Consider the following 19326-nt stretch of genomic DNA (forward strand, 5'->3'; position numbering starts at 1 on the left):
AGAGGACTGTTTGTTTTGAATAACAAATGCCCGTGTGACTGCAAGGATGGACTTCCAACACCTCCAGTTATTTTCAGTATGCAGAAGCTGACTACTTCTGGCATGGCCATAGCATAAACACAGCATAACCTGTGTGGTCTTGGTGGAGAAACACATCAGTGCTTCTGAGTTCTCTGATTTAGAATCATGGAATGGTTTGGGTTGGAAGGGACCTTAAAGCCCATCGCATTCCACCCCTGCCATGGCAGGGACACCTTCCACTGTCCCAGGCTGCTCCAAGCCCCATCCAGCCTGACCTTGGACACTGCCAGGAATCCAGGGGCAGCCCCAGCTGCTCTGGGCACCCTGTGCCAGGGCCTGCCCACCCTCCCAGGGAACAATTCCTTCCCAATATCCCATCCAGCCCTGCCCTCTGGCACTGGGAAGCCATTCCCTGTGTCCTGTTCCTCCATCCCTTGTCCCCAGTCCCTCTCCAGCTCTCCTGGAGCCCCTTTAGGCCCTGCAAGGGGCTCTGAGGTGTCCGTGGAGCCTTCTCTTGTCCAGGTGAACACCCCCAGCTCTCCCAGCCTGGCTCCAGAGCAGAGGGGCTCCAGCCCTTGGGGCATCTCCGTGGCCTCCTCTGGACTGTTACGAGAGGTCCGTGTCCCTCTCATGCTGGAGGCCCCAGAGCTGGGTGCAGTACTCCAGGTGTGGTCTCCAGGATGTATTCAGGGCTGTGTGCTGTACTGGCTTCTCAGCTGCAGCTGTTTGCTTTCTTTTCTACTGTCTTGGAATCATCAGGCTTCAATACTTCTGCTGTAGGAAGGCTGACACAAATCCCCTTGGAGACAAGAGAAACAGCTTATTTAAACTAAAAGCCAAAAGCTCAGGAAGAACAAATCCAGCAGAGAAGAGAGGTGCCAGCATGGGAAAAGCTCTGTTTGAAGTTCAGTGTGATATTTGTACAAGAGCAGGTGGGTGTAAACTGGCCTTGAGCACCTTGACGCTGAGAATTAGTGGAAGGTTCTCACTGAGTGGAGGACTAAAGAGCACAAGGGGAGCTTGAAGAATGAGGTTCCAGAGAGGACTTGTACAGGTTGGCTGTGAGAGCAGGAGGCTGGCTCAGCAACCTGGCAGCCCTTACCCAGGTTTGGATAGCCAATGCTTAAGAGAATACTTGGTATGAAAAGTGCCTCCAAGCCAGGGAAGCATGCCTGACTTTCCCACGCACTCCTGATTGTTTCTCAAGTGTAGTGATAAGAATTGAATTTTCTGAAGTAGACCCTGGAGAGGTTGCAACATGGGAAAACAGTCTCCAGAGTTCTTGGGAGTTCTTTCCCCCATGGCACAGCCTAGTACAGTGCTCAGCCTGAACTTCATGCTGGTCCTTCCCTAGGGAAAGGACGTGAGTTACCTTGATGCCTCCCCCATTTTCAACTCCACACCACTGGCCTGGGCCCAGAGCCATGTGGCTTTCGTGTTCAGCAGGAACTTCTTCCTCTTGAAATTATCTGCAGTAAAACATCCTTGCTGCTCTTGATGAGCTGGCTGTGAGCAAGAACCAGCCCCTTCCAGCATGATTGCCTCAGGGTTTGCTGTGAGGATCGAAGGTCTCTTGCCTTCCTCCCTGCCCTGCCTTAGATCTGATCTCATCAGGGACACAACGAGCTCTTGGGCTCAAGGTGGAGGCTTGTGGTGCTGGTGTGCCTGGGACCCCTCTCCTTTTCTCTTACTTCCCTGGATGTCAAGTTTCTACTTCATCCCTTCTCTGTTGGGGTTTGCTGAGCCAGCAGGTCCTGACCACATCACTTCAGGGTCTCACTTTGGGGCAAAAGAGGAGTGTTTGTGTCTGGGGTAGCAGAGCACTGGCCTCCAGGCACGGACGGGGCAGGGGCAGTGTGCAGCCAGTCATGGTGACTGCTGTGTAGCCAGTAGTGTTGCACCCTGCAGAGCCAACTCGGACAGTCTGAGCTTGCTGTATTGCAGAAGGATTTTTATGTTAATTGTCACAGCATAGGGTATGGTGAGGAGTATTTAGTGTGCTTAAAGGTGCTGCAGAAATCTTTTTTGCTCTTGGACTTCTGCTTCTTTTCTGCTTGGCTTCAAAGTCTCAGCCGTTCCAGCAGAGCTGGCTCACTGATCTCGGCTGTTGCGAGCAGCTGTGGCTCTTCTGGCTGCTGTGAGCAAATGAAAACTATTCCAAGAGTCATCACAGAGGGGAGAAAGAGTTGTGGCAGTGCTTCCTGATCTAGCCAGGAAGAAGCAGTGTTAGCGTTGTTCCTGATGTCCTCATATGCCAGGGATTTAATGTTTCTGAAAATGTGGCTTGCCAAACTCTTCCCAGACAGTGTGAAAAAATGCTCCCATCTTGCAGCAAAGCTGCAGCCCTAAAGAAATAATTAATATTGTTGAGTTCTGCTTAGGCAGGTGGTTTGAGGAGCTGCTGTTTATCCTGTTCAGGGCTTCTTAGTATGAAGGAAGGTGGTGGATTTTTGGCAACTCAGCAGACTCAGGTGTAGGTTCAGCCCTCCCTTGTGGCTTTTTTGGTAGCAGCAAATACCTCACCTGCCTCGGGTCATTTGGAAGGGATTGTCCAGCTGCTGGAGGAGCCTGCCCTGCCAAAATACTTATCAAAAGCTCAGTGATAAATACCCCCCTGATGGGCTGTGCTGCTGGATAAAGGTTTGGCAGCAGGATGTCACTGCCCATGAGCCAAGGTCCAAGGTGCCAGCAGGAAAGGCACGATCAAATGGAGCTGTGAAAGAGCAGGCAGGAGACACAGAGTGTTCTGGTTCCAGTCAGCACTGGACCTTCTGTTTAAGGTTTATTTCATCCTGTGGGACAGAAAATCCACTCTTGGGGGGGGTCTTCAGCCTTCTTCAGCAACAGCTTTTTTCCATCTGTGGAGAATATCAGCGAGTGACACTTTCCTGGCCATCCTGTCACCTGCCTGCATTGGGCTGAGGTCCTTGGCAGTTGTGCAAGTGCTCCCAGCAGTTTCTTGTGTGCTGGAAGCCCCTAAAGCATCTGGGAAACCTTTTTAGACAAGCCTGCTTTGCACTGACTGTGTGCAAGCTGATTTTCTCTTACCTTTAAAAGCTTTTTGCTTATAAACCTGGTCCAAACCTGCTGCAAGCAGGCAGAGACGATATTTCCCCAGCACCACCTCAGTTATGTGGACAGATCTTTCTGTAAGCTCCTGCTGGAAGCAAATTTGGGTTTTGGCAGAGTAAGTGTCCACATGTGCTGCTGGATACAATAACTGGTGGTGTCTCTGTGTTCCTCGTTCACTATGCAAGGCACTCATGTGGAAATTTCTGTCACTGGAATGCTGAGGGTTGTGCCAATCCCAGTAGTGTGGAACAAAATGAGAGTGGGAATGAACTCTGAAAATCCAATTGTGAAAAGACCCCAGATGGATCTGGGGATGAGTCCAGTCACCCTCTACCTACACAGAAGCTGTAGGCAGACTGAGGAGGAAAGGAGGGAGGGCTGTTGGAGGGTTGTGAGGGGTCCAGGTCTCCTTGGTCTGAGAAGCTGAGCGTGGAGCTTTTCACTCCATGCTGTGGGAACCTGGGGTACATAATGGTACAAAAGGGCTTTGTGAAACTAAAAATCGAGAGCTGTGGAGATAATAGGGTGTTGACAACCATCTAGGCACTTAGAGAACAAATTAGGCTGGGAATGGGAAGCTGTTCATTTGTTGAGTTGAGGAAATTAAAATTCTGTGCACATTATTCCAAAGGAGACTTTTAAAAAGCCTGACAGATCTTACTTGGAACTGTCTGCAGACATGGAGCCAGCTCCCTCTCTGTGCATGGCTGAGTGCTGTTCTCTCTGGGGCAGAGATGGCAGTGACAGAGTGGATTTGGGATGTGTGCTCTGGAAACGTGGTGTCTGCAGCATGCCAGTGCTACTTGGAAGCAGTGTGAGGTTATCTGGCAGCACCAGGAGCTGCCCAGGGGTTGAGCAGCCTTCTTCCTCCCCCTGCTGAGCTGCAGCACAGCTGGGCTCCATACCCAGCTGGGCAGGAGGGGGACGGAGCAAGGCACGGGCAACTTGGCCTCGGTGTCTTCAGAGCTCCGGGAAGCTTTCCTGGACAATCTTTGCTCTAAACGTGTGTGCTGGAGCTGTGCTGTGGCTTGGAGGCTCAGCTGGCAGACAAGGTATCATGTTTTGAATTTAGAAATCGTGGTCTTGACCTTTCACCCTGCTGAGGACGTAGGGGTGTGTTTTTGCTGAAGTTTTATCCTTATTCCTATTCAAAGAAGATCCAGGCAGAAGCTGCCAGCAAGCTTAAAAACTCTCTCCTCCTCAAGCATGTTCCTGGCAGAAATAATCGTCACAAACTAGGTCTTGGGTCTGTTTCTCTTGGCTGAAGGAACTTGTCAATCCAGAAATGAAGCAAGTAGACTTTATTTATCTTGCTGGCCATTTGTCTTGGAACCCTTTGCTCCGTTATTTCCTGACTCTCATTAATTCTCACACACAGCCTTGGAAGCTGGAAATCAAAACAAATAGAGGAAAAATTAAAAGAAAGTTCAGAGTTTTTTGGGGTTTTTTTAAATATGCAATTAAAATGTGATGTATCCTGCTAGTAGGTTTTTCTAGATTGGGTCCTTGAGAAGCAGTATCTTTGGTTTTGTGGGATTTTTTATTTATGGAAATTCATTACTTCCTTCTTATTTTTCCTCTCTAAATCTAGGAGAAACTGATCCTTTTCCCCTCCAAAACAAAAACAACCTCAATTTCTTTTTGATTATGAAGTTTTTGGACTACAAAGAATTATGGACTCTAGGTATGAGCTCCAGACTTTCCTTGAAGGAAACTGAAGATGCTCCCCCCACACCACAGATGCTTCTGCCACTCTGTAAACTCACCTTCAGGTCCTACAGAACAGCCTCAAACCCAGACTTTGAAGGGCTTGCTCTTCGTGTTGGGCTGTCAAACATGAAGCCAACCCACCTGACTTGCCTTTTGTGCCCTCTGCCCTTCTATTTGTGTGCATTTGAGCCTTTCTTTGGGGGTAGAAATGCAGATGTGGAGATGTTGGAGGGCCAGCGAGGACAGAAAAAACAAACTTCACCTGGAGAGTGACTGCCTGGGGTGGAAGCACTGGGCAGTGAGGTTGCGGGTACAGCTCAAGAATCAGAATTGTTTTAGAAGCAAGAATCTGAATTGTTATAAAATTATAAAATTGGTTAGGCTTTGAGAGCTGCTTATTCCAAAAGAGCTGAGAGAAAGGCAGACAAGGTCGAGGCACACCCAATGCATCCGGGAACGGCTGCTGTTCTGTGAGGGGGGAGCAGTGCTGCTGCCAGCTCCAGATGTGACTTTAGTATGAGGATTCAGGTGCCTTTGTGGCCCAGATGCTGTTGCTTCACACAGGAATCATGTTAATCATTTCATGTTAATGATTATTTTTTTGTAAATTTGAGGTGTATGACACACAAAGCTTCTGCACAGGCTCCTCCCAGTTCAGCGCAGGGGTTGGCAGCAGCAAGGATTGTAAAGCTGGGGTTTGGGAGGACTGGGTAGTTTGTGTTTCCCATCTGTGTAGCACATCTTCCTTTCAGTGGATAAAGGAGCAACTCCACAGGTACATGAGGGTGCTCCATGGTCCCTGACTTGTACCAGGACAGGTGCTGGGAGTGTCTCAGCTCTCTCCTTCCCTGTGCTGAATCCAGGCCTCTCATAGGGAGGTCTGAGCTGAAAGCTGAGGCTTTCCCTTGCCAATTTAACATCTCTTTGCTTATGCTGGGGCCTTGCTGAAGGGGATAGCTGTTCCTGGAGGATACCCCTGATTCAGGGAAGGCTGGGTCTGCGGAACTTGCAGCTCAGTGATGTGGTTTGGTTTGCCCTTAGTCTTGCTGCTGGTGGGTTCTCTTTCGTCCAGTGCTGCCTTCCCAGCTGGACTCCTCCTCTCTCAGCACAAGCTCATCTCCTCCTCCCTAGTTCCCATTGCAGGGACCTTGTACTGTGATTCTGCCAAGTCAGCTTGGAGTGCCTGTTGTCACTTGGAATGTCCTTGATTGCAAAGAAGAGTGACAAGAAGTCAGAAAAATAATGGGAGGGTTGCAGAAAGGCTCTGCTGAGGACAATTCCATAAGTGCTGTCTGTGCCCAACCAGTACCGAGCAGCAGCTCCTGGCTCATGTGCCTGCAGGGCCAGGCACAGCCTACTTTCCTTGTGTCTGTCCTCAGAAACACTCAGATTCAATAAAAGCTCACTTGCTGGGAGACGCTGTGGACCTGAGTGGTGGCCAGCAGTCTGGCCACCTGGGTCACCTGGCGCTCCTGGGTCCTGCCAGCCCGGCTTGGGGTGAGGTGGAGACTCCTCGGAGCTGCTCCATGTCTTCCCTGCCCTGAGTCGTGCCTGTGCTGCTGCCAGCACCACGTGCTGCACCTCAGGAGGTGACTGGGAAGCGAGTCATGGATGTGGGGGTGTTCAGGAACAGTGGATGTGAACCTGAGGATGCTGTAGGTACCTCTTGCCTGAAGAAAGGGTTTTTTGCCAGTGTGGCAGTGACAGTGGGAAGCACCTTCAGCAAAGTCTGGATGGATCCTAGTCCTGAGAGCTCAGTCTGTGGAGATACCGTGGTGCTTGTTGGCATCATTCAGCTTCCTCCTTGTCAGCAAAGGGCTCACAATGAGACAGATTCTGGAGAAGAGGGGTGTGCTTGAAAATTCCCTCCTGTCCTGCTGCCACCTCAGCACTGACTGCAGCTGTTCTGTGTAAGGGGGTAGAAAAAAGGTGTGTTTCTGCCTCAGTGAGTTTGTATCAGATTTGTGACAGGAGAAGTGTGTGCTTTGCTCCTCCAGATACAGCCACCAAGGCAGTTCCTCCTCCTGTGTAGAGACTGCAGCTTTAAAAATTATTTGGGAGATACCAGAGCCAAAACAGGGGTAAAAACTTCCCTGACAACCTGGGACTGCATTAGCACAGCCCTGGTGTCTCTGCTTTTGCCCTATCAGTGCACAAATGGTGCAGCTGGAGCATTGTTCTGTCCCTTTGCTTCTTGGTTTCTGCATGTGGGGGTCTTTCAGGGGTGTCCTGCCCCTGTCACATTTCCTACTATGAAAATTCCTGATTGCTTCTGATTGTCTTCCACCAGGGAATTCTCTTGGTGTATGACATCACTAATCGCTGGTCCTTTGATGGGATAGACCGGTGGATAAAGGAAATAGATGAGGTAAGTGAATGGAAGAACATAGGCAGTGATCTGTAGCAGAAATATGGGGAGATATCACCCAAGGTGTTACCTGACACTGGGGCAGGAACGGCTCTGCTATGGAGGGGACATGATGGCAGTGCAGTAGTAAGTGGAGCAAAGCAATAAATGTCTGCCCTCCACCTCTGTGCAAATCTGTAGTAGGAAAGGGCACAGGAATGGTCAAGAAAGACAGGAAACTTCCCTCAGAAGTGAATGAACGGAGAGGTGACAAATTAGTCATCCCCACCACACAGAGGTGCTGCTGGACAGTCCCTTGGCCACAGAGCAGCTTCTACCTCTTTTCCCTCCACTGCTGTTGCAGCTAAGCAGCCTGCTGGGTGTAGCCGTGATTTCTGCACTTCTGTCCTTGTTCCAGCACGCCCCAGGTGTCCCTCGGATCCTGGTGGGGAACAGGCTGCACCTGGCCTTCAAGCGGCAGGTGCCGACGGAGCAGGCGCGCGCCTACGCCGAGAAGAACTGCATGACCTTCTTCGAGGTGAGCCCCCTGTGCAACTTCAACGTCATCGAGTCCTTCACGGAGCTGTCGCGCATCGTCCTCATGCGGCACGGCATGGAGAAGATCTGGAGGCCCAACCGAGGTCAGTGGGCAGGAGGGTGCTCCGGGTGGGACATTTCGGCTCATGTGGAGCCGTGGGGCTGTGGCTGCCCGGGTGGGAGGTGTGGAACTGTGGGAGCTGCATCCAGCTGGTGTGGAGGAATGCCTCAGGCCAGACAAGCTGAAGCTGAGCCATGAGCTGCCTGTGCTGGCACGGGGATGGGCTGCTCCAGAGGGCAGTTCAGCATGTCTGGGATCTGAAGTGCTCTGGGGCATCCTCCGCCTTTCCACTTACTCTGGATGAGACTGAGGGCAATTAAGCTCCCAGCTTGAAAGTACTTCAATCAAAGGGCTGTGTGGGATAAATCCCAAGTGTAAGCACCTTTCTCCTTGCCCATGCCTGAGCCTGTCTTCCTTGTTTTGGAGGGAAGCAGAGTGAGCCCAAGGAACTGAAAGGGAGTAAATCTCATCCCTGCTGTCAGCATGCAGCAGTGGGCTGGGTTATCCATATATCCAGGCATGAGTGCCACAGGGAGGCAAACCATGAGCAGATTCCATGTTACATCTCAGCCTGTTGAGTTTGAAGCAAAATAATCTCGGTTCCCACATTATTCCTGGCTGGAGGTAGCAGTGTGTCCCACTGCAGTCTGAGCAGCAGGAGATCTGTGTTCCTGGGATGCTGTGCTCTCATGTGGATCTTCAGCTCCTGCTCATGAGGATGGGAAAATCCTGTTTGCCAGCCCCAGTCACCAAATTTTCTGCCTGGGCTCCTGTCCCCGGCCTGGCTGCTGTGCCATGGTCTGCAGGTCACAGAGGGATGGTGGGCAGGGACTGGGCTGTGTTCAGAGACCTTTCCTGAATCTCTTCCAGAGGATTTGTAGCTGCAGGCTGCCTGCTTGGGAATGGAAAGGGCAAAAGGAAACGGCCTCAAGTTGTCCCAGAGGAGGTTTAGATTAGATATTGGGGGAAATTTCCTCACAAAAAAAGGTGGTGAGGCACTCAAACAGGCTGTACAGGGGCAGTGGTGGAGTCACCATCCCTGGAAGTGTTCAAAAAAGATGCAGATGTGGCACTTGGGGACATAGTTTAGTGGAGGCATTGGCAGTGCTGGGGGAATGGTTGGACTCGATAGTCTTAGAAGGCCTTTCTGACCGAAATGATTCTGTGGTTCTGTGACTCGGGGCTCTGTACCGGGAAAGGGGGATCTGCTGCTCGGGAACGGCAGCGTGCCTCTGGCCGCAGGCAGGCGGGAGGATAACGAGTGCCCTCGTGTGGCCGCTGGCTGGGAATCCCCCGGCAAGGAGAGGGACTTCCAGGCTCACAGGATGTCCGCTGAGCTGGGAGGATGCTGGGAAGCTCAAAAGGGCAGAGTAGTGTTCTGGGTGTTCTGCCTTGGTGGGTCTCTGTGGCTGGGGGGGTTCTGCAGAGAGCTGCCCCCTGAGCTGGTCCCAGGTGCCACTGTCCTGATCCAGGACTTGCTGACCCTGTTGCCTCTTTCCTAGGCACATCCTGGTTGCCACAGGGTGGGTTGAGAAGCCAAGTGTCTGTCAGGAACGTGAGTCAGGCCCTGCCAGCCCCGGGTGCTGAGCAGAGCAGGGCTGGCAGTGCCTAACCCTGTGTTCACACCAAAGCTGGTGTCTGGCAAAGCACAAACCTGCAACAGCAGAGCTCACCTTGATTGCCCAAGCTTTTGTCCTAAATACCCTGCTCCCTACTCCCAGCTCCTGTGAGATCATTACTGACATATCTCCCTGAGGAGCTGGAGCTGTGCAGCACAAGGAATAGTTGTGGGGGAAGGGCAGCCCAGGGGATCTCCTGGCCCTTGACTGTGTGGTCCTTTCTCCCACCAGTGTTCAGCTTACAGGACCTGTGCTGCCGAGCCATCGTGTCCTGCACCCCGGTGCACCTCATCGACAAGCTCCCCCTGCCTGTCACCATCAAGAGCCACCTGAAATCCTTCTCCATGGCCAACGGGATGAATGCAGTGATGATGCACGGCCGCTCCTATTCCCTGGCCAGCAGCGGGGGCGGGAGCAGCAGCAAAGGGAACAGCTTGAAGAGATCCAAATCCATCCGGCCTCCCCAGAGCCCCCCACAGAACTGCTCACGCAACAACTGCAAGATCTCTTAGCAGGATGGGCACCCTGAGCTTCTGTCGGATCCACACCCACCCACCGATGTACAGCTGTTTGCACACCGAACCCTTTTCCACTGGATCCTTTTGGAGGGGCCACGGTTGCTTTTCCAATGGCACGCACAAGCGTTAGGAATGTGCTCACGTTTTGGCTTGGCATAGGAAGAAGCATGGTGCCGGCTGGATCCCGCAGCACTGGCGGGGAGAGGATCTGCCAAGTGACCCTCCAAGAATGCTTTGGGCTTTGCCTCTTGGCCTGGGGTGGAAAATTCAGCAGCTGCCGGGTTGGGGAGGGGGGAAGGGGAAAAAAGCTCATCCAGTCTCAATGGAGCAATGGATTTAATGGAAGATTGAGAGGCTTAAGGGAGTAGGCAAGGAGAGTCTGTGCTGCAACTTTAACTCTTGGCCTCCTGAACAGATTGCTGGTGCAATAGTGATCATTGGATGTAGACAAAAAGAAACAGGGACAGGGGACTAATGACAGTTTTCACCGGGATGTTAACCTGCTGTTGCCAAAAAAACCGGAAAACAAGGCAAGAGTTGGCCAATTGGGAAGGGGAAGGCAGCGCTCCATTTGCTGCCTTCGCTTATTTATGTAAATATTATACATATATATAAATATCACTTGTTTTTTAAGGGTTTTTTTAAGAAGCAGTCAGGGAAAATTTTATGCAGCCATGTAAATACAACACTGGATTGACTTTCCCAGTGTCAGCAAAGGGGACAAGTGGAGGATTTTCCAATGAAAACACATAAATGCTTTAAGAGACTTTCCCTCACCTCTGGGCTCGTGCTGGTGTTTTTAAATACTACGTGTGCAGAAGGAAAGGACGATTGGTGTGGAACATGCCCCGAGCTGCTCTGTTCCTGTCATTCCCTAGAACCTGTGAGTGCTGAAGGCAGGGTGGGATGGCAGTGCATGGAGAAGCAGAGCAGTGAGGCCAGGGTCCTGGGGGGTTGGAGTGTTTTGGCAGGCGGGAGGAAGAGGCAGCTCTGGGGTCAGACTGATGCCTTGCTCACTTTGTGCTTTCTCATCGGGGATTGGGGAGCAGGGGGTGGAAGCATTGTGCCTAAAGCAGAGGAAAAATGCTGAATTTTGTTCTTTATTGCTGCAAAGCCTCAGCCATCGCTTCTAGTGCCCTCCATCCATGACAGCATCCCATGTGACAGCCCCTGGATCCTGCCTGCTTCCAGCTTTGCTTTCCCAAAGATGCTGCCTGGGCTCGCACTGCTGTGGCTCCTCCTGGATGAAAGTGGGAAAGAGCAGAAGCGGCTTTTCCCACTGGAGTGTGAAGGAGCAGGGACTGGGAAGGTGGAAGGTTGGGGTGGGGAAACAGCAATCTCCAGGTCCCTTAGAGGCAAAGTCACTTGGCTCTTAGGGCAGTCCCAGGAGATGGGGAGAGCAAACTGCTTTGCTCTGAGGGATGGCTCCTGGATCTTGGAGGGGTAAGAGCTTGGGATGGATCTTCTGTCAAGCCAAGTGCACCTGCTTCCCTGGCTTTGTTCCATGGCTGACCTGTGCTGGAAATTCACCTGGAAACTGAGAAATAGCACCCAGCCCTTATCCCAAAAGCTAAGGGAGCCTGGCAGTGGGGCTGAGCTACGGTGGCAGGTTCTCACAGGTGGCCAGGGTGTGTAGATTGTGAGTAGTGTGGTAGGAAGTGAAGTGTGCAGCACTGCCATCCCCTCCTGGGACCAGCAGCTCCTCAGGGCCCGGGCTTGCTCTGCTCCCCCTTTCCAGGCAGCCTGGGGCACTGCATGGGCAGAATGAAGCCGCTGTAGCTCCCACGCGGCCGACGGACCCGCTGTGTCCAGGCAGCAGGGACAGCAGGGGCAGCAGGGACACATCCCCCTGCGGGGACGTCGCTTCCCTTGCTCCCAAGCCAGCCTGGGAGGTGCCAGAGGCTTCCCCCTCCCCTCTCTGCAGAGCACAGCACGGGCCGGTCTCTTGGCTTGGCTCTCTCGTGCTTTATCGCCCAGCTCAAGTGAGCGAAGACAGAATTAAACCCCAGGCAGGTGGAGGGGGAGAGGAATCCTTTGTAGTGGTGCTTTGGCTCGAGAGCAAAGCCGCAGCCGGGCCGTCCCGGTGGCGCGAAGGCCGGGGGATTTGGAGAACCTGTCTGGGATGGCTGGCACCTGTTTCCCATCACTTAACACACAGCAGAAGACAATCGCTGGCTCAGCAGCACAGGGATATACGGCCAACAGGTGACCGGCACCGCCAGGGGCGGCTCCTCCCGGGAATCACCCCCGGGCACCACAGGGCCCCGGCGCCGGTGTGTGGGGCGAAGAGGGATAAAGGGATCCTTCCTGAAATCACCAAGCGGCTGCATGTCTCAAAACTTGCTGTACCTCTGCTTTGGTTTGGCTGTGCCACGTGTGCCACCTCCCCACGCTGTTTCCCTGTGGTTGGTCTAGGTTTTGTCACCCTGTAAAGTCTCACGGATCCCGTCTGGAGTGGGGATGGAAGATTTCTCTGGAGTGATTGCCCAGCAACAAACTTTTTTTATTTTTTAATTTAAAAGGAAAAGATTCTTGCATCTGATGTCAACACTAGTCTGTAGCTGCTCTCCAACACTTGTACCATTCCTGAGTTGGGTTTTTTTGGACTATCCTTTTATTTTTTTATTCCTTTGTACAGTCAGTGTTGTTTAACTGATTCTACATGGTTTTGTTTTGTATAAATTAAAGTCTTTTTGTTTGTTTTGAACTACCAATTGAAAAGAGGAGAAGTTGTATCTGTTTTTGTGGGGGCTGGGAAGAGGTTGAAGGGAAAAAGGCGGTGGTTTTGCCCATGCCTGGGGATTTCAGACTGTTTGTGGTACAGGTGTGTATTCCCATTTCCAGGTCATCCACAAATTAACTCGAATTACATTTTCTGGGGAGCCATGATTCCTGGCTTTGGTGGCTTTTTGCCCTTTTCTGTAGATGCAGAAGATAAATCTGTTCTTGATTCTCACAGAACCCCTGATGTGGGGTAGTGGAGCCCTGAGAAAACACAAACTCCTCTCCAACAGGCTTGGTCCCATAGGTGGCTGGAGGAAGCCAGGCTCTCCAGCAGTTTGCCAGGAATTGTGCCCAGACCCTGCTCCACGGCGACAGAACAAGTACAGTCAAAGCCTTAAATCCCTTCTTTGGGTCTGGGTGATCCTGGGGGAGCAGAGAGTGCTGTGGCAGCAGTCACCCCTCCTGCCCAGACTGGGGCGAGCTGGAAGCCATCCCGGGACAAACGGGACTGAAACAGAGAGGATGCTGCAGGGACTCGGAGCACCAGTGTCACACCAGGGTGGCTTTTGGAGGCACCAGGAGCCCCAAAGAAGGGGGATTTGATCCTGGGGTGGAGGGAGACTTCTTGTCTGATCCCCTTCTCCTAGCCCACCTCCCCTTGACCTCCCTTTTCCCCTGCCTTCTCACTTCCCTAGGATCAGATTTTCCACTTCGTACCAGACTGGCCACGCTTGTTTTAACAGCTTAAGTAGTAATTGCTGGGGCTGGGAGGGGGCAGGGGGAAATGAGATCGTGTCTGCAGCCTGGAAAACCCTGGAGCTAAGGTGAAAGCCTGGTCAGGGAAGAGTCACGCAGCCCCTTTTTTTCCCTTTTTCTTCAGGGGGTTCTGGAAGTGTCTGTTCCCTCTCACAGGGCCGAAACAAAGGCTGTGTGTGGTTTCAGGTGGGGTCGGGACAGCCGGAGCCCATTAGGGCGGAGCAGCGGGGGCTGCGGGGCTGCAGCTGTCTGCTTGGGAAGAGCAGGGCAGGAAAACACTGCACAGTCTGAGCGGGGTGGGAAGGCTGGGAGAGCTTCGAGGTTCTCTGCTCCTTGGAGAAAGGAGGAGGGAGCAGGTTGCTCTGGGATGATTCCGGACTTTGGTCATTGTGTTTCTCGGCACCCACCTTTCTGATGTGAGGCTTCTTGGGTTGGTCCCACTGTCCCACGCAGCCTGGGAAGAGGTGGTGACCTTGATGTAACTGCAAGATGCTTGAAAATGAGGGTGCAGCTCCCCACGGGTGCATTGGAGGGGCAGGAGCCTGCCGGGTGCAGCAGGTTATGGGAGCAGGGACATGTGGCACAGCACCCTTCCCTCCAGGACCCGATGCTGAGCTAATTCATGTCTTGGAGGGAGAAGATGAACCATAAAACCCTCATCTGTGTCTGGGATCTTTGAAAGTGACCCCAAAAATCCCTGTTCTAGAGTGCAGTTGGTGCCTGGACACGTGGAGGTGAACAGTTCAGAAGTGTTGAGATGGTGAAATTACCATGGGCTGGGCCAGGGTGGGCAGAGTTGCTTTGTCGTTCACCTTCAGCTGAAGAAGCGCTGGAAGAGGCTGGCTGGGGGTCCCCAGGTGGGGTGAAGGTCTCAGCGTGGGTGGGGGCCCCAAGGTGTTGGTGAGGATCTCCAGTCATTGGGAGCCACATTTCCAACCACGCAGCAGCTGCCATTCCTCCATCCAGCCTTGCACCACTGAGGTGAAGGTCCCTGGCTTGTCCCGGCCTCGCAGCTTCTGATCTTGGGAACGCAGGCATGAGGCACCTTGGGCTTTGGTGTGAAACACGTGCTACCCTCTGAGGCTGCTCGTCTGCCTCTGGAAAGGGGCAGTGGGGCAAGAACCAACCCACACCTGGGCACTGGCATCGTGTTGTGACCACGTGGAGCCCAGCATGGGTATAGGCAGAAGTTGGGCTCCAGATCTTTTTCCCCCTTCCCTTCTGCACCAGCACCCTGGGAAGGACCCTGGGACACCCCAAAGTGGCTCTGTGTCCTGGACTGCGTCCCTGGGGACCAAGGTGCCCTGCATCTGCCACGTTGTTTCCTAGCTGGAGCAAGGTGGGTTTGTGGATCAGGAATCTCCAGGCAGCGGAGGCCTGGGGCCAGCTGGGTGGGTCTGGGGCTTTCAGGCTGCCAGGGCACGCAGGGCACAGGCCCCAGCAGCTCCTGGCTGGGCTATCCTGATGCAATTCCCTATTTGCAAAACATCAGCCTCCCCATGAGTGCCCAAGGGCAGCATAACCTTCCCTCAGCATCCGCAGCTGGATGGATCCTTGGGCGGCTGCTTGCCTGTGGAACGGGATTCAGGGCACAGCCATGGGACATCCTCCAGCCCTCCATGCGTGGTCATGGCCAGCTGGTGACAGGCCTGACTGTGCTTTGGGGTTTTGGGCCCCGGGGAGTCCCAGAATCGCCATGGGCAGCCCAGAGCCAGCAGCAGTGCAGCTGCTTGCTGGCCCGGGCAGGGAAGTGGCAGGGGTGGCCGGTCACAGCCCTGTGTCGGTGGTACTGGCTGGGAGTCACCGTGCATTGTGGCTGCACCCTGCTCACACCAGCGTGGGGCTGTCGAGGGTCCCCCAAATCACCTGGCCTGGGGCAAAAGGGCTTCCCCAAGGAGCCACAGACCGGGGGAGCACCAAACCATTATGTGCGAAAGCAGCACTGGGGTGGGGTGGGTTGGATTCCCCGCCCCCCCCCCCAAAAAAAAGGAAAGGGCTCCCACCGGTTTTTTTGTCCCCTCCACCACCGGCCCCCCAAGAGAAGAGGCTGGAGGTATTGAGCTGTTCCCCAGGGCAAAACCTCCTCGGGTTTGCTGTTTCACAGGGGCTGCAGACCCCCCTCAGGGCTGAGGCTCACACCAGAGCCGGAAGAGTTAATGCTGCCAAAATGCCATGAAATGTTCCTGCTGCAGGTCAGTCTCCATCGGGGATTAGAGGGATCTGGCCGGGGAGCCGGGGCCGGCTCCTGCCAGCTCGGGGCTGGTGCGGGACGTGCTGGTTGAGCCCAAGCACAGTGTGCCGGGGTCTGGTGTGGCTCAGGAGACATCCTGGCCGTAAATCATCGGGGAGGGAGGGCTGGGAGCCCCAGGGGGCTGGGGGAGCCCCTCCAGGGGGGCTGGGTGGGCACCCATCCCGCCAGGCGAGACACGGCACTCGTGGGATGCGGGCTGGAAAGCGGGGATGGATCCGTGCCGCTCCCGGGCACCTTCGTCTGTGGTGACGGTGGGTGCCCAGAGATGCGGTGCGGGGTGAGGGGCTCCCGGGCCAACCGGGTCCCGGCCGCCCGCAGCGTGGGCTCCGAGGGCTCCGCGTGCCTCCCGCCGGCCGCCCCGTCCGAGTGGACCGCAGGCTCCGGCTGTTTTCTCATCCTGCAGGAATTCGGCTCCGTGGGCCGGGCGGGTTTTTGTGTGCCCCCCCCCTCCCCGCCTCCCTTCACTCTCCCTCTTTGGAGACTTTCTGCATTCTGCCTTTGATCTCCCCCCGTGTTTGCCCAGGGATCGCCGGGCTCGCCGGGGTTAGAGGCTGAGGTCAGCGCCTTTCCCATTCCAAACACCCAGAAACATCAGTGGGAAGGGAGGGGATTCAGATTACAACCTTCCCGTCCTCCCCTTCCACCCCACTCGCCCCGCTGGCCGTGCCGGGGATGGACTGAGCCCCGAGGGACACTCGCCACTGCCGCCGTGTCCCCGGCGCCCCGAGAGCCGAGCGGCGGCGATGGATGGAGGCGGCGGGCGGCATCGCCGGTGGTCCGGCGGGCGCCGGGTGTGCTGAAGGACAGAGGTTTGGTCCTCTCCTCCTCCTCTTTGTCCCCCCGCCCGCCCGCCTTCTCCCTCATCCCCTCCGTCCTGAATGTGATTTATCCCGAGCCCTCGCCAGCGAGCCAGGCCGGCGGCGCGGGGTGGCCCGATGGCTCCTCGGGGCAGAGGCGGGCGCGGGGCTCGGGGCCAGCGCACGGGCGGGCGGCAGCGGGTCCCCGTGGGCGTCGCGCTGCTCCTGCCCGTGCTGGCGGCGGCGGCCGGGCTGAGCCTGCAGCCGGGCAGGATGCGGCACCTGGGCGTCTGCCCCAACCAGCTGAACCCCAACCTGTGGGTGGACGCCCAGAGCACCTGCGAGCGGGAGTGCCAGGCCGACCAGGTGAGCGAGGGGGCTGCGGGGGCGGCGGGCGGCAGCAGGGTTTGGGGGGCATCCCCAGGTCCCCGAAGGAGATGCTTTGGGGTGCGGGTCCTGTGCCGGGTGGCACAGCCGGTTCAGTTTTTTCAGTGCAATGGGCTCAGCCCTGCTGCAGCCCTGCTGCCCCCTAAGCCCCACCTGTCGGCTGGGCTCCCCAGTCCCCCACAGGTAGAGAAACTGCTCGTTGCCCCCTCATGACCGTGTCCCGTGGTCAGAACACCCTCCTCGTGCACCCGCAGGATGCTCCCACCCTGTCAAAGGGCTGGCTGGGATGAAGGGAATGGGTGTGCTGGGACACAGACCCCATCAGGCCGAGGACAGAATCCTTTCCCAACTTTTCCCTGGGGGCCAGAGCCCACCCACGGACCGGGTTGTCCGTCCCAGAGAGCCCTGGCTCTGAGCTCCACCAGGGTGAGCAGGGGCACCCCCATCCCAGTCAGGGCCGTCTGAACCCATAGGGGAGATTCCTCCACAATTCATCTGGATAATGAGTTCTGCCTCCCCTCGGCCAGCAAAAGCTGAGAAGGGCAAGTTGTTCTCCACTGTTGGGGAGAAGGGACCGTCAGCACTGCGGTGCACCCCGAAACATCCTGGGGGTGCTGAGGGCGGGTTGGGGCTGGTGCAGCTGTGCCGGGCAGGTCGGGCTCTTACCCGGAGCCCAGCGATGCCGAAGGTGCGCGGGGCCGCGCGGGGGACACCCGCCCACCCCAAAGTCCTACAGGGGTGGGAACAGCATCCACAGCCCCAGCACAGCGGTGACCTCCATGTCCACCCCCGCCCCCCGCAATCTCTTCTCCCTCCCCGACCAGGACTGTGAAGACTTTGAGAAATGCTGCACCAACGTGTGTGGGCTGCGGAGCTGCGTGGCCGCGCGCTTTGCCGACGGCAGCGTTCCGGCGCTGGCGCTGGCGCCCGCCGCCTCCTGCGAGAGCTTCGTGTGCGCGCAGCAGGGCTCCGACTGCGACATCTGGGACGGGCAGCCCGTCTGCAAGTGCAAGGACCGCTGCGAGAAGGAGCCCAACTTCACCTGCGCCTCCGACGGCCTCACCTACTACAACAAGTGCTACATGGACGCCGAGGCGTGTCTGCGCGGCACCCGCCTCACCACCGTGCCATGCAAACACATCTTCACCTGGCCCGACACCAGCCCCGTGCCGCAGGAGACCACGGCGCGCCCCACGCCGGGCGCCGGCTCCGAGGTGCCGGTGCCCCCCGCCCTCTACACCAACCCCTTCCACCAGTCCGTGCGCGCCGGCGGCACCGTCAGCTTCCGCTGCGACGTGAGCGGGCGCCCGCAGCCCGACATCACCTGGGAGAAGCAGAGCGAGCGGGAGGAGAACTTCATCATGCGGCCGGACCAGATGTACGGCAACGTGGTGGTCACCAACATCGGCCAGCTGGTCATCTACAACGCCCGCCACGAGGACGCCGGCATCTACACCTGCACGGCCCGGAACGCCGCCGGGCTGCTCCGCGCCGACTTTCCGCTGTCGGTGGTCAGGCGGGAGCCGGGGGGGACCCCGCGGACCGGCAGCCCCCAGCCCTTTCCCAGCGCCGAGTGCCTGAAGGAGCCGGACCGGCGGCGGTGCGAGGCCACGGAGGTGCGCTGGCATTTTGATGCCAAGCAGGGCTCCTGCCTCACCTTCCGCTACGGCGGCTGCGGGGCCAACAGGAACCACTTTGAGACGTACGAGGAGTGCCGAGCCGCCTGCCTGGGCAGCGCCCGCCCCACCTGCCTCCTGCCCATGGTGCAGGGGCCCTGCCAGAACTGGGAGCCGCGCTGGGCGTACAACCACCTGCTCAAGCAGTGCCACTCCTTCGTCTACGGCGGCTGCGAGGGCAACACCAACAATTTTGAGAGCAAGGAGACCTGCGAGGACGTGTGCCCTTTCCCCAAGAGCCTGCAGTGCAAGGCCTGCCGCCTGAAGAGCAAGATGGTGCTGAGCCTCTGCCGCAGTGACTTTGCCATCGTGGGGCGGCTTATGGAGATCGTGGAGGACCAGGACTCCGGCATCGCCCGCTTCGCCCTCGAGGACGTCCTCAAGGATGAGAAGATGGGCCTCAAGTTCTTCAACATCAAGTACCTGGAGGTGACCTTGACCGACATGGACTGGAGCTGCCCCTGCCCCAACATGACGGCGGAGGACGGGCCCCTGATCATCATGGGCGAGGTGCACGACGGAATGGCCACGCTGGACCCCAGCAGCTACGTCCGGGCGGCCAACGACAAACGGGTGAAGAAGATCTACGAGCTGATGGAGAAGAAAACCTGCGACCTCCTGAACCGCTTCCAGGACTAGGGGAGAGCCAGAGTGTGCCGACGGGGGGAGCTGCAGACACACCACGGAGGGGGCAGCCTGAGGGAGCTCCTGCACCAGTGCCTGTATCTAGAGGTTACCACTGTCATGTAGTTCCCCCCCCAACCCCATGCCGAGCCCCAGACCAGCTCCCACCTCCACTGTAATTTATCTGCCGCATGTTCCCCCCACCGTGTGACCCCCCCCCAGCCTG

The 19326-nt window shown here is 56.1% G+C and overlaps 2 protein-coding genes across 2 annotated transcripts in view; both read left to right on the forward strand.

The window, feature by feature from the left end:
- Positions 1–12593, forward strand: part of RAB40C (RAB40C, member RAS oncogene family) — a 36961-nt gene extending 24368 nt beyond the window's left edge. Inside the window, exons 5-7 of the mRNA XM_082291863.1 lie at positions 7094–7171; positions 7569–7791; positions 9599–12593. Of these exons, the coding sequence (XP_082147989.1) occupies positions 7094–7171; positions 7569–7791; positions 9599–9879 (582 nt within the window). The 3' untranslated portion in view covers positions 9880–12593. The remainder of the gene's footprint in view (positions 1–7093; positions 7172–7568; positions 7792–9598) is intronic.
- Positions 12594–16551: 3958 nt separating this feature from the next.
- On the forward strand, positions 16552–19115 carry WFIKKN1 (WAP, follistatin/kazal, immunoglobulin, kunitz and netrin domain containing 1; the record flags this gene model as incomplete). Its single annotated transcript, XM_082292125.1, has 2 exons — positions 16552–16779; positions 17625–19115. The coding sequence occupies 2 exons, from the start codon at positions 16552–16554 to the stop codon at positions 19113–19115; spliced, it is 1719 nt and encodes a 572-aa protein (XP_082148251.1).
- Between the last annotated feature and the right edge of the window lie 211 nt (positions 19116–19326).

The sequence above is a fragment of the Coloeus monedula genome (genome assembly GCF_965178545.1).
Source record: "Coloeus monedula genome assembly, chromosome: 16".
Lineage (NCBI taxonomy): Eukaryota > Metazoa > Chordata > Aves > Passeriformes > Corvidae > Coloeus > Coloeus monedula.